This window comes from Arvicola amphibius, chromosome 3 (assembly GCF_903992535.2).
Source record: "Arvicola amphibius chromosome 3, mArvAmp1.2, whole genome shotgun sequence".
NCBI classification, from domain to species: Eukaryota; Metazoa; Chordata; class Mammalia; order Rodentia; family Cricetidae; genus Arvicola; species Arvicola amphibius.
In genome coordinates, this window is record NC_052049.1 from 24,173,639 (window position 1) to 24,186,977 (window position 13,339).

The window sequence follows — 13,339 nt, forward strand, 5'->3', positions numbered from 1 at the left end:
GTAATGTGATAGATATGAGTCAAATTTTGTTCGTATGCATGTGATCATATAGTCTTACCAAAGCATTTGTTGGAGATACTTTATTTTCCAGCATATGTTTTTGTTATCTTCGTCAAATATTAAACGAGTAAAGTCACATGTGTTCATGTGTGAGTTTTTGATTTTATCCCATTAGTCTAAGTGTTTCATGTTGTCTCAATACCATATTGTTTTGATTGCTATGATCGTGTAATATAATTTAAGATGTGTAGTTGTAATCCTTCCAGCTTTGTTCTTTTTGCCCAAGATTGTTTTCACTATCCAGCATCTTTCTGGTTGCATATGAATTTTTTGATAGATTTTTGTATTTCTGTGAGTAATAAAATGGGATTGTTAGAATGATTATTTTCACAGTGTTAATTCTACCAACCCATCAGTATATCTTTCTATTTTTGTGTTTTTATCTCTTTCTTCACAGGTTTAAAGTTTTCATTGTGGAGGTCCTTCACTTGCTGGGCTAGGTTTCTTCCTAGTTATTTTTTTTTTTTGGTTATTATAAATGAGAATGTAGTCCTTCTCTCTACATTTGTTGTGGTATAGAAAAGCTTTTGATTTGTTCAAGTTGATTTTGTAATCTGCCACATTGCTGAGTTTATCATTTCTAGAAGTTTTCTGTTAGTCTGTTTCTTTTAGAAGTTCTTTCACATTAAACTAATTTCATGCATATTGTTGAGATACTTTCTACCTTCTATTTATAGAAGTGATGTTTTCCGAGATTTCTCATAGTTTGGGTGTTTTATTTTATCTGTCTGCCTTATTTGAAGATTTGAACTGTCATTGTAAAAAATCAAATTACTAGCATTAAATGTCTATGCGATGACTCGTTTACTTTAGTTCACATATAAACTATATTACTAATTGACTGATTCTCAGTCAGTCAGTATTCGGAAGTTATCTATACTTCATGGATTTCTATTTTCCAACACATTTGATTTTTTATTGCATTTGGTAGTATTTGGATACTTTTAAATTTTGAATGAAAATTATTAAATTAATATGTGGGCCACAACAATTATTTATGGTCCAAATATGTAGAAACAGAATAAAAATATAATAAAATGGAATACAATACAATAGAAAATAATATACATCACATGTAAGCATAAACATTTTGTTCACTAGAGTTTTGTTTCTCTGCCTTACATACACTAGTATATAATGCCATTTAGAGAAGGGTTCTGGTCAAACCCTTCTTATTTTGAAAGCCATTGTCTTGAAAGATGGGTGACAATTCCAAAAGTAGCTGGGAAATCCAGGAATTCTTGGAGGTGTTCAGACAAGGTCCCCTTAGCAAGAAGTGAGGGCAAAGGCTCAAAATCCATCGCTGACTTGGAAATAAAGCTCTTTGTGAGTGTTTCTCTCTCTTTCTCTCTTGGTTTGTGTTTTTGTTTGGTGGTTTTTAAGAAATTATATATCCCAGGTTGGACACACACTAGAAGTAGTTTCTTGTCTCAGCCTCCCGAATGCTGGGATTACAGCTGCACCACTGTAGCCAGATCCCTCTGGATTCTTGTCTGTGTACACATAGAGAGCAAAAGATACAACACAGCAAATATGGGCTGCTCTGGTCCAAGTCACATTTTTCAGTATAAATATTTTAGTTAATTGCCCTGCGCTGGCCCTTCTAGAACATGAATTTGAACTCATGGGTGAATGGTTTCTACCATTCTTCCGATCTTCATCCTGCCTTGGACTACTTACTTCTCTGCTGTCCATCATGGAACATGAAAGATCTAACCTGAATGAGTCATCATGATCAACATAAAAAGAAGATCACCTGAAGTTTGCTATATATCCAATCACCCCTTAGACGACTAGTTCAAGAATTAGCTGCACTTCAGGAATCATAGACTCAGCTATCCTTCATTTCATTCAAATTGGTTTACCAATTGAAAGTTTTCCAAAGTAACTGCAAAATAAAGGCAGCTTAATTATTTTCCTATGGTGGAATTGTCATGAATTAGCTATGCTCTAAATGGAGAATATACTGATTTTATGGCATTAACATATATGTGGTTTCTTGAATTAAGTCTATTGGAATATTTTGTCCTGTATCTTTGGCAACTCTAGCAAGATAATGTCTATTTACATAACAGAATTATAGAATGTTGTTAAATAGTTTAACATATTGCATTTCAAGACTACTTAAGGAAATCAGACTATATAGAAAACAGGGAACATGTTGTATTCACTGGGAAACAAGCTTTTTCTATCTTAGATGGGAGAGATTTTTGCATGTCTTTTATCTTTTCATTTTTAATTGAATTGTAATTGACAAGAACATTCCTGACTGGGTCTACCTGGGTTACCGCAGGTCATGTAAACAAGTGCTGGTAAGTTTTAGTCATCTGAGGAAACAAAAACCAGATCCTCTGGACCATTAGACTATGACTATCATTCCACAGAAGCCACATTGTTATGCCACTAATAAGTATATTGATATAACTCGAAAATGTGGGTTGATGGAATGTTGCACAACTGTCAGACCAAGATTTTAGAGACTCGTGATGAACATCTCCCAAGGACTAAATTCTGTTTATCCCACTTTATATAAACTATATCTCCATTAAAAATGGGGGAAGGAAGAACAGCCTTCTCAGTTTTAATTTTTAAGGTGTTTTAAGAAATAAAAATGACACACACATATGTATTCATAACTTCATTTTATCAGTGGCTATTATATTATAAAAGGTAAATAATCTGTTGAGAAAGCATGCAACCTCAAAAGAAACAGCAGTCAGTAACTGAGGCCACATGATAGTCAAGAACAGAATCTACAGGAAGTAGATCTATATCTTGCTCTTGAAGTATAAACATCAGCCCATAAAGTAGATGCTATTTGTAAATATTCACAATGATCCTTAAAAGTCCAAGGATTCAAAAACATCAGCCCACAGGAATTTTAAAAGATAAGACTGACTGAAAATGATTAGAAAGAGATGTCTCAGTAAACCATCGAAGTTTCTATAACCAAAGACAAAGAGGCACATGAGCACTTTGAATCTGGGATGCACAGCTGAGTGTTAGCTCCACATATTATGTGATTATAAGAATAGTATGTGCATACCATGAGCCTAGACATTCAGAATCAGGTTCTGGAAAGCGCATTGTGGGTCAATATCCTGTACTGGTGAAGTAATTACACCTTTTCACCAAGAGAAGCGAGTATTTACTGTTAGAGTTTTACGATCTATTTTTGAGTAGATATGAATTGACAAGGAGAGATGGCTCTTGGGTCTTGCGCACACATCTCAAAAATACATACTTATTGCATTTATGTAGGCACTACAAAAATTATAAAGATATTTTAAGCAATTCCTATATGCATTTGATAGCTTACCTAATTCAAAGTAATAATGTAGAGCACATCCCCCTGTTAAAGCAATGGTTTGTATCAAGTTATACTTACCTAGTTTGCCCACTACAGACATTATTAGTATCTTGAAATTAACAGCCCAAAATGTATATTTGTAACAATGTCTGAAGGTGTGAATTCTATCTTATGACATTGCTTTAGTCACATCTACATAAGTAATAAACGTTGAAATATGCTAGAATACTCTGGTTCTTCTTTAACTCTTTAGGTCATTTGTAGTCAAAGTTTTCAACTTTAGTTTCAGTTTCTCCCTTTTTTCCAATTTTTCTTATCTCCTTTTTACTCAATATGTCCTTGTTCCTTTCCCACTCGTCTTTGTGTAGAAGCTATCCTTCATGTGGTCCAGCTCAACGTGCTCTTCCAATCTCTCTCTGCTTATCTCTATAAGTCAGACTAGTTCTTTTCCGAGCCAGAACATTCTGTTCTCTTCACAGTCAATGTTCTATTCCATTGTGTTTGGCCATAATCTGTAACTAACCCCATGATGTAGAAGGGCTTTATTTGACCCTTTGGTGAGGAGGCACACTTTCTAACTAAGGCAAAGCTGACTGGTATTTGTCTTTGAAGATGTTACTGTTAAATGCCTCCAGCAGGGCCTGGCAACTCCTCTGCTGTTTGTTGTCAGTGGTTTTATTGGCTTGTATACAGTATTATTTCATTTGATCTTTACAACAATTAAATTGTGCCTCAAGGTGAAGGAAGAGTCAACAAAAATACGGAACATGCAAGAAGCAGAATCTTTATTGGAGTCAGAGATATTAAATTTACATGTGAGTCTGTTTCCTTTAGAAAGACCAAAAGTCTGCACAGCTAAAAAATTAACAGAACTTTGGCATCTAGCACTTCAACTTGTAATAAGAGAATTCGTTTTTGTTTTCTTACTTGGCTACCTCCTTGCTGGCAACTTTACCTACAGTCATTATTAGCATTTCTCTACTTAAAACTATAACCAGATCCAGTGAATGAAAACAGAAGTGCATAATCATTTATGATGCAAAATATGCACAATCATGCGCCCTTTAAATCTGGATAGTGCAGATAGTTATGCACTGGACTAGCAAAACCAAAGTTATTAAACTAAAACAAGTTTCCTTTTTGTTTGTGTATGTTGCTTGGAATTGAACTTAGGATCTCACACATGCTAGGCAAATGCTCTGCCTTAGAGCTATATCCCCAACCCTAGAAGAAAATAATTCTTAATAGTAAAATGTGGTTTATACAGAAGTGAGAAGACATTTTAAATTATAATTATAAGTTTATTTATTAGTATTTTAAAGCAATCCTTAGGAATACTTTGCTTCAAGGATAAGTTTTGTTTGTTCCAAGGATTTTTTTTATCTCCTGTGCTGTCATCTGAGGAATTCTGGCACCAGATTAAGCACATGACCTACAGCACTTATCAAACTTGACAATGTGTTTTCTGGAAAGTGCTTCCTTGTCAGATACAGTATATTAAAAATACTGATAAAAGAAAAGTCAAGAACATAGAAAAATGTTTGTTTACTCATGACTAGAGTTTTAGAAGCACTGCCAAAAGGCCCTACAAAATGGCCTAAAAAGCAACAAATAATACATTTTTTCTTACTTACAACTGTTTAGAAAGTGATTAGAGAAGGTAGTAAAAGGAGTCTGTTTCCAGAACCCAGGCTGGGTTGCTCCCAACCACCTGTAAATATAGTTCTATGAGTTCCAGTCCCCTCTTCTGTCCTCCATTGGCACCATGCTCATATGACATACATACAAGCACAATGCAAAATGAATGAAAATTAAAAATAAATCTAAAAATGTATACGTATGATAACATAAGTATAGGCAGAATCTGTCATTTTGAACGATTGTGCATTATTAGTGAAATATTAAGAATGCCAAATAAAGAATTGTTTTTTATACCCAAATATGACTTGTCAATTACTTTGTGGAGTAAGTACTACTGAACAATTTATCAGTCATGAGGCAAGGGTGAAAAATAGTACTCAAATTTGGGATTCAATCTAGCCATTGATTTTTCAAAATGCACAGTCCTAAGCATATCCAGAAAATAGGAAACTTTAGCTAAATCATACACTTACAGTCAAGATAAACATACTTACTCTTCTTTTGGAAAAACAAAATGTCCTATTAGGAAAAGATAGGCAATTCAGACTTGTACAAATTGGTTTGTGTTTTCTAAAGAAATGTCATTTTTGCTTGCTCTTTGGTTTTATGGGAACAGGATGTTTCATGTTTTTCCCCGGTGGCTTCCTTGTGTTCTTCTTAGTAGCATGATTTAGACTGCGACAACTAAGTTGAAATTCTTGGGGCAAGTGAAATAACTGACGTGCTTATCAAATTGACCATCATTAAAAAGCAGTACATTTTGAAATTTAGACTTTTTGACATTTAAGAATTGTGCCCAGCTGGACAGATCTGCACCACTGTACCAACATATTGAGTTTTAAAAACTGAGAGAGTTTGAGATATAGGCTATATATACTAATTCCAAATAATAAAAAGGTATGCCAGAAACAGCTTGTATGTATTGTGGCATATCTTATTATTGAAAACGTTTTATATTGTATGCATGGTTTTTACAAAACATTTTCCAGTGTGATTGGTTATAATTTTCTTTTAAAACGAAGTTCTTGTCAATTATATTTGTTATAGTGTGTGTACATGAGTGTGCATGTCTATGTGAGTGTGCATGTTTGTGTGTGTGTGTGTGTGTGTGTGTGTGTGTGTTTGTGTGTGTGTGTAAGGGTAGGAATAACATTAACAAATACATTGGAGAACTTTTTATTCTAGATTTTTAACAATAGATTTCTGTTCAATTAAGAACATAAAATGTATCGATTAAGCTATTACTGTGTCACTAGACAGAGTTCTCTAACAGCTTCAGTTTTGAGGTTTATTCACATAGTAAATAATTTTCAAGTCTCCTTCATGCCTGATGCTACTGTCCTTCCACTGCATTGTGACATAGACACATGTTGTTCTTTACCTTTGTGCCAAGCCATTAGCAAGATGAGTTTCATAAATCAAGTTCTGAGAATTTATTAATAAATATTACCTCATGGATTTACTTTCTAATTTTATTTTCCTTTTATGTCTATAATTACTCCTTTTAGGTTCTTCTGGTTAAAATTACTTTCATTCCTATTTTTAATATTTAATTAATGAACCTTCTGTTTTAGTTTCAATAAAGATGTTCTAAACTAATTTAAATGCCATAATATAAAACAGATTAATTGTTTTCAGTTAACTCAAAATAATACTTCTAAAACTAATATTTTAAAAGTTTTGTAATGCTTTGAAGATTTTCTTTAATATTCTATAATATGAAGGTAGTATTGTTGTTATTGTTTTTTTACGATATAATTAATTACAGTATAGGTTAGGTTCTATTTATTACAACTTGGATTTACTTTTTTAAAGTTTTATTGAAAATAGTGTCTTCTATTTTCAATACACCCCAACATCAGTTTCGTACACTCCCTGCCCCCACCTTCATTTTAATATTTCAATGCCATCAATACTTCCATTCTGTTCTTTGAAAACAATTTTATTTTGTTTGACCATATATTTGCAGAACATGGTTGGAGAGTGGGCCTTGCCAGAAGACATGGCTAACAGCACGCCACCCTCCAACAATCACATACTGGGACACGTGCTTCAAAGATTAATTGAAAAGACGATCCCTTCTCAAGATGATGCTGCAGAAACGGAATTGCCGTCCTATGCTGTGAAGGGATGCTTTCTAGGGAAGACACTCAGTGGCAAAACGACTGTTCTAAAGTCTCTACAAAAAGGTGTTTCCTTTCCTTCTCTTTCCTTAGTAGATTCCGTTTGTACTTACTATAGCTACAACTGTCTACGTCCATAAGACTCATACCAGAGACTCTATTTAGACAATATCTCTCATCAAAATTTTATAGTAGTAAAATCATGTGACTGATTTTCATATGCAAGAGTGAGGTACTGGTACACGCTTCAAAATGTTTGGTCTTGGCAACATTATGCTAAGTAATAGAAACCAGACACAGAAAATGGCTTATGTTTAACTTATGCGAAGTATCTCAAAATAGACAAATCCATGCAGATAGAAAATGATTCATGTTTTATGGTACCATGGTTTGGGGAATAGGTGTGCCAACATAATAGGTGGGAATTTACTTTTGATGTGATAAAAAAATTCCTAGAACAAAATAATCATGATGGTCAACCAGCTTAGTGAATTTCTCAGTGCCCCTGAGTTGTACCCTTTTAACTAGCTAAAGTGATTTATTTCATGTAATGTGAATTTTATTATAAGGGAAAAGTATCTTAATCCAAGGGAGAGATGTAGGGAGAACAGGGTTAGAGTGTGAAAAAAATATAAAATATAAAATGCAATAGTGCCAATTCTCAGAAGGCAAAGATATATATAAAGTTGTCTTTTCTTTAGAGTTTCCTATTCGAGTACTTTCTGTTGATAGTCTTGTCAATGAAGCTATCCGGGCATTTAATGACAATGAACAAGCCAGTGGGCTAAGACCAGTTCGGAGAGAAAACAAAGGAGAACCTCTGTTGGACCGGAAAGAAATTAGCAAAATACAGGCAAGTGAGCTTTTAGTTTTCTTCTTCTGGTATACTACAGATATGGATCAGGATATAATCTAAAGATCACCCAATAAAGGTTTAAAGTGTAGAGTTTAGGTTCTACAGGCCAAGAAGCAAAAGATAGGACATTCTCCTCCTAACTCTTCCCAATAAATCAATTTTTTTGGGTGGACCATCAAGATTGGTGAGCTCATTTAAGTTCTGTGGCCAACAGATAAAATTATTCAGAGGCAGGAGCTCCCAGGTAGATATGTGTATGTATATAAATGAAGGCATAAGTCACAAACAATCCCACACCAGTTTGGAATTATGATTAATAGAATGGTTATTTATTTGAAGGGGAAAAACTTACAGATCATCATCCCAGACAACAGCCCTTTGTGCAATCAGGAAGGGAGCCTAGTCGCAGGAAGCGGAGCCGGAAGCCAGAGAGCGAGTGGAGGGAAGTGGCCGCGTTTTTTTTAAAGAGAGAGACCACGCCCCAATGGGCTGGTATCTCAGCGGCTAGGCTATTGGCTGAAGGAGCGGAAGAAGATCCTGCAACATATAAACACACACACATATATGAACAGATATCTATATCTATATCTATATCTATATCTATATCTATATATATATATATATATATATATATAGAGAGAGAGAGAGAGAGAGAGAGAGAGAGAGAGAGTTGTTAGGAGGGTGACCTATATTTGCAGCTAAGATCACTAACTCCTAGACTGGCATTCCACCACTCAATGTTAGGAAGTTGAGACACTGAGTTTCCCAATATGTGGTTAGAGACTATACAGCTGGCCCTTGGCAATGGATCAGACAGGTGCTGAACAGCCCACAGGGTTAAGGGGAGAACAGGATACAAGGCTTGCTCTTTAGATTCACAATATGAGGCTGCTTGAATGCTATGAATCCAAATGAAAACAGCTGGTTAGATCAACTTATTCCACAACTGGAGTATACCCACCCAAGATATATTTCAGTTGGACTGGAAGTGGGGCCAGAACTCCAAGCGACTTAAAATGGATCACATTTTCATTATTTTATATCAACATTGAAATTTATTACATTATTTCATAAAAATATAATCCTACATGCTGGGGGTTAGAAGAGTATCGTGTGACTTTAAGAATCAAAGATGTGGTTCAGCTCTCATTGTTTTCTAGAGACAGTAGGAGAGACCCTACATACAGATTAGTTTTCTCAAGGTCAGACAGAGGCTTGTGGAAGGCTAAGTTATTGAATCTTAGACTTAAAGTTCATTGCCCTTTCTCTTACCTCATATTGTCTCTGCTATTGAATCAATTAACAAAGAGTCTACTCTAAATAATTTTCATTTACAGGACAAATACTAGTAATTCACGAGTTATGAAAAGTTGTTTCATTGTCTGGCTTTTTCTTCTTGACATCATAGCAAACTTTGATTTCACTCAACAGAGTAATGGATAACACACTTTTTCTCTTTTATTTATCTATGAATATGACTGACAGCTTGAGGATTACTCTTTTAAGATTTTTTTTATAAACCACACATTTCCCCTGTTCTTTTGTAATTTCTGAAACAGTAGTTGCTTTATTTTACAGACACTGAGAGCCATTGGAAGATTATATACCACAGGTAATTCTGTGTCTCTATAGATTCAGTGCTCACCAAATTTGGTTTGCTTCTGAAAGTCATCATTTCAACCAAGTTTAATATCATTAATGCATGTGAAATAGTAGGTTCTCAAACTGAAATCCATGAAATGGAAACAGAAGGGAAACATGGCCATATTAAAACTAGATGTTTGCTTTCTTGCCGTAGGATCCAAATGCGTTATCAACTCCTCCAGTTCCAGGGCAAGCGGCACCCCCCAAAAAAGGTAAACCTATATAGCTAGTAAGTAATGTGTCAAACATGTAATCCATCATTTATGCTGCAGCACACCAAAGACAGATACAGAAACAGTGAGAGTGATCTATGTGACCACAAGCACGGTTTCGGGGGAAGGAATAGTAAACAACGGGGACCTGAATCCTTCTCTGTGCAAGGTAGTCATTACCTACATTTGAGCATGAAATGGCATTGAATATTTACCCCACCCTCTTTCTTAAAGTAGTTAGTTGCCAATGTTTGCCTTTGTGAAAGCTACCAGGAAGCATCACGTTCACGTTCACTCACCTCTTTCTTGGCATCTTGCTTTGTTTGTTTGTTTGTTTTTCCTTTTCACCTATTCCAGAGAGAGAGAGAGAGAGAGAGAGAGAGAGAGAGAGAGAGAGAGAGAGAGAGAGAGAGAGAGAGAGAGAGTAATATCAGTTATGAGCATGGAGGGAGGGTACAGAGTCTGTTTTCTTCAACTCATGAAAACAAGGGTCCCTGTTAAACAAACTGGCTTGGTTCTTAATCTTTGACCATAGCAGTAGAACTGAGTTTACTAACCACAAGGTCTCTCCTTGGGAATCTGAGCTGATTCCTTCACACTATTTGTATAATCACTGAGGGAAAAAAATTAAGTATTAAATGACCTTTCTATGTGTATTAGTGAAGTTTTTAGTATGTTTCAATTTGTTTATATTTTATTGTAAAGTTCAAATCCTCTTGCACGATCACTGTTATCTACTGTCACCAGAGAGTCACGCACAGATTTGCGATCCTTTTCCAAGTTGACTTTTTTTATTTATTTTGAATGACACTCTTGGCTCCCTTTTCCAGTTATCTTGGAAATCAATAGATTATTTTACTATTAATATTATGACACTTAACTACAAATATATTCTGAAAACATTTCCCCATATAATTTAACTAAGAAACCTCTCTAATTTCTAAATGTTTCTCCTCCATAACTTCACAATCCAAGAAAATATAAGCGTCCTGAATTAATATTTTGATTTTTTTTTGAGAAAGCTAGTTTGTTTACCAAAGGAGAAACTGAAGTTCTATATTTTGAATTTTTGTTGTGAGCTCAGACCATGCCAGGAAGGAAGTAGGAAGCTTCAAGCCACACAGTGGCCAGGACCTGAAATGCTGTGGACTAAATGTCAAAGCCTTGCTGCAGGGCTCCCATTGCATCCTTGCTGGGTCTATCAGACAAGGCTGAATCTAATGCTGGCATGATTTTCCAATGTCAATACTGGCACTTTGTTCTTCCCTGTTTTCTCTTAGTAGATGATGTGAGTGATGAAGGTGAAGAACTCAAACCAAGTGACAGTTTCTTAAATGTAAGTATTTTGATCTAATCCTTGCCTACTTTTATATCAAAACATGTCCTAGTTGGTACTCTTTGGAACTATGTTCTCATGGTATGAACTAACGATGTTCTTCTATTTGATTTTAAATTATGTTTGATAGAAAAGTGATTAATAATCAGAGTTTTGATGATATTGTTTGTATTTTTAATATTTTTCTATCTAAAGCAGTAGAAAACACTATGCATTTTATCAGGTTAAAATGGTATATCTGTGATTTTTTAATCCACTTGATATTATTTCTAAAGAAAAGTAGTATTTTCATAAAGAGTATTGATTAAATAAATTGGGGAGTAACGACAGAATTAATCACATATGTTTCGATTACTTTTTATTACAACTGATTATTGTATGATGGATTTCATCATGGTAAACAAATTTATCATTCAGTTTTCAGAACAGATTAAATATAAAAATCCTGCAACTAAGAAATAAACATTATGACTTATTGAGAGAAAAAAGCAATAACTAAAGCGTTATAACTTTTACTCTATCCATTTAAAATATGAATTAACAGAAATGCTGCGTTTATTTCTGTAGTTACACTTACTGACTTGTTAAAGTGTCCAAATCCATATCCAGTTCAGTTCAAAAGAACATTGTCTTCCTGGTGCACTGTATTATTTGCATATATCAATAAAAAAGTAAAAGAGAGAGTTCTTTGGTCTTTTGGAGTTCACATTCTGATAGAGGAGGACAGGTAATCAGCTATAAACACTACTAGATGAAGAGCATAGTAAAATATTAGCATGTTTGGGAAAAATTGAAAAGTAGAGGAAAGCAACATTTGTGGTTGGGGAAGGAGAAAGTGTTACTGTATTAAATTAAGATAGGCGTGCTGGAGAAATTGATTTAGACTCATTTAAAGAGGTAGGAGAATTAGCCTACTCGATTTAGGAAGCCTCTCCAGCAACATGAATAGATAGCTAGTCACAGGGGGACCGAGAAGCTTAACCAAGGCTGAGATCAGAAAGAAGATAAGTGAGTCTTGTCTGCAAGAGCTTGAGAAGTAGTTATTGTAACATCTGTCATAAGAGTATGATGCTGTACTCTCCTTGGGTGGGACGGCTTTGAGTGGAGCTAGAATCTCATATGATATAAAATACTCGAGTAACTGAGTGAAGAACAGGCTTTGGGGAAGCCCATGTTCAATGATATTGCACAACTCATACAGAATTACCCCCTGTAAAAGTCATAATGATTGATTCTGACAAAACAAAAGAGTTAATCTCTACAGAGAACTTGTGATAGAACAAGAAAGGGCATTCATCAAGGCAGAAGAAAAACGGAGTTGACAATCTGGAATGTGTTCACAGAAAGGCAGTTATATTGGTGTGTGTTTTCACAGAGGGCATTCTCCCATAGATATGGGTTATTAGAACCAAATCACTATGATAAAAAGTGTTGGTAGATGAAATTTGGCATGCCAGAGAAGATGAAAATTAGAGGAGAAGATCTTAGAATAAATGGAACTCCAAATAAAATGTTTCAAAATTGATACATATTTTCCTTGAATGCATCCCTGGCTCCAGAAGTGTAGTAAGTCTTCAGTATCTTCATTAGGGAGCATGGCTACTGAATTATTTCAACTCCAGACATCTTTTCAATCAGTTCTCTCCTGTGCTTCTTCACTTCCTTCCACAGCTTAGTTTGCGAGCTCAACTTGGTGCAAAATCAGAACAGTTGCTTAAAAAAGGAAAGAGCGTTCCAGACATATTGCTGGTTAACATCTTGGTAAATACTATTAAGTATGTATTGCAGTTTCCTTTCTCATACCTATTTAATATATTCTTTTTTCTACATGTATATGTGTATGTGCTTATATGTGACTTATGTGCATGTGTGTGAGAATGTATATGCAAATGGTAGAGGCCTAAGGTTGACATCTGGAATTGTCTCATTTTTCTTTCCTTACCCTTGGAATCGGAGTCCCATTCAAACCCTGAACTGCACATAAAAGTTAGACTCCTTAACCAACCCACGTGGAGACCCCTCATCTCCAATCTCTGAGGATAGAATTATAGTTGGGTTTGCAGACCCAGCCAGCATTTACATGGACTTTGAGAATCTGAGCTCCAGTTGTCACGCTTGCATGGCTGGCAAACACTTTAGTTGCTGAGCTAGCTCGCT

General features: G+C 35.1%; 1 protein-coding gene across 1 annotated transcript in view; it reads left to right on the forward strand.

Annotated features, from left to right (window-relative positions):
* Positions 1–13,339, forward strand: part of Spef2 (sperm flagellar 2) — a 158,086-nt gene that overhangs the window by 61,467 nt on the left and 83,280 nt on the right. Inside the window, exons 11-15 of the mRNA XM_038321484.1 lie at positions 6,981–7,200; positions 7,836–7,987; positions 9,789–9,846; positions 11,127–11,182; positions 12,854–12,957. Of these exons, the coding sequence (XP_038177412.1) occupies positions 6,981–7,200; positions 7,836–7,987; positions 9,789–9,846; positions 11,127–11,182; positions 12,854–12,957 (590 nt within the window). The remainder of the gene's footprint in view (positions 1–6,980; positions 7,201–7,835; positions 7,988–9,788; positions 9,847–11,126; positions 11,183–12,853; positions 12,958–13,339) is intronic.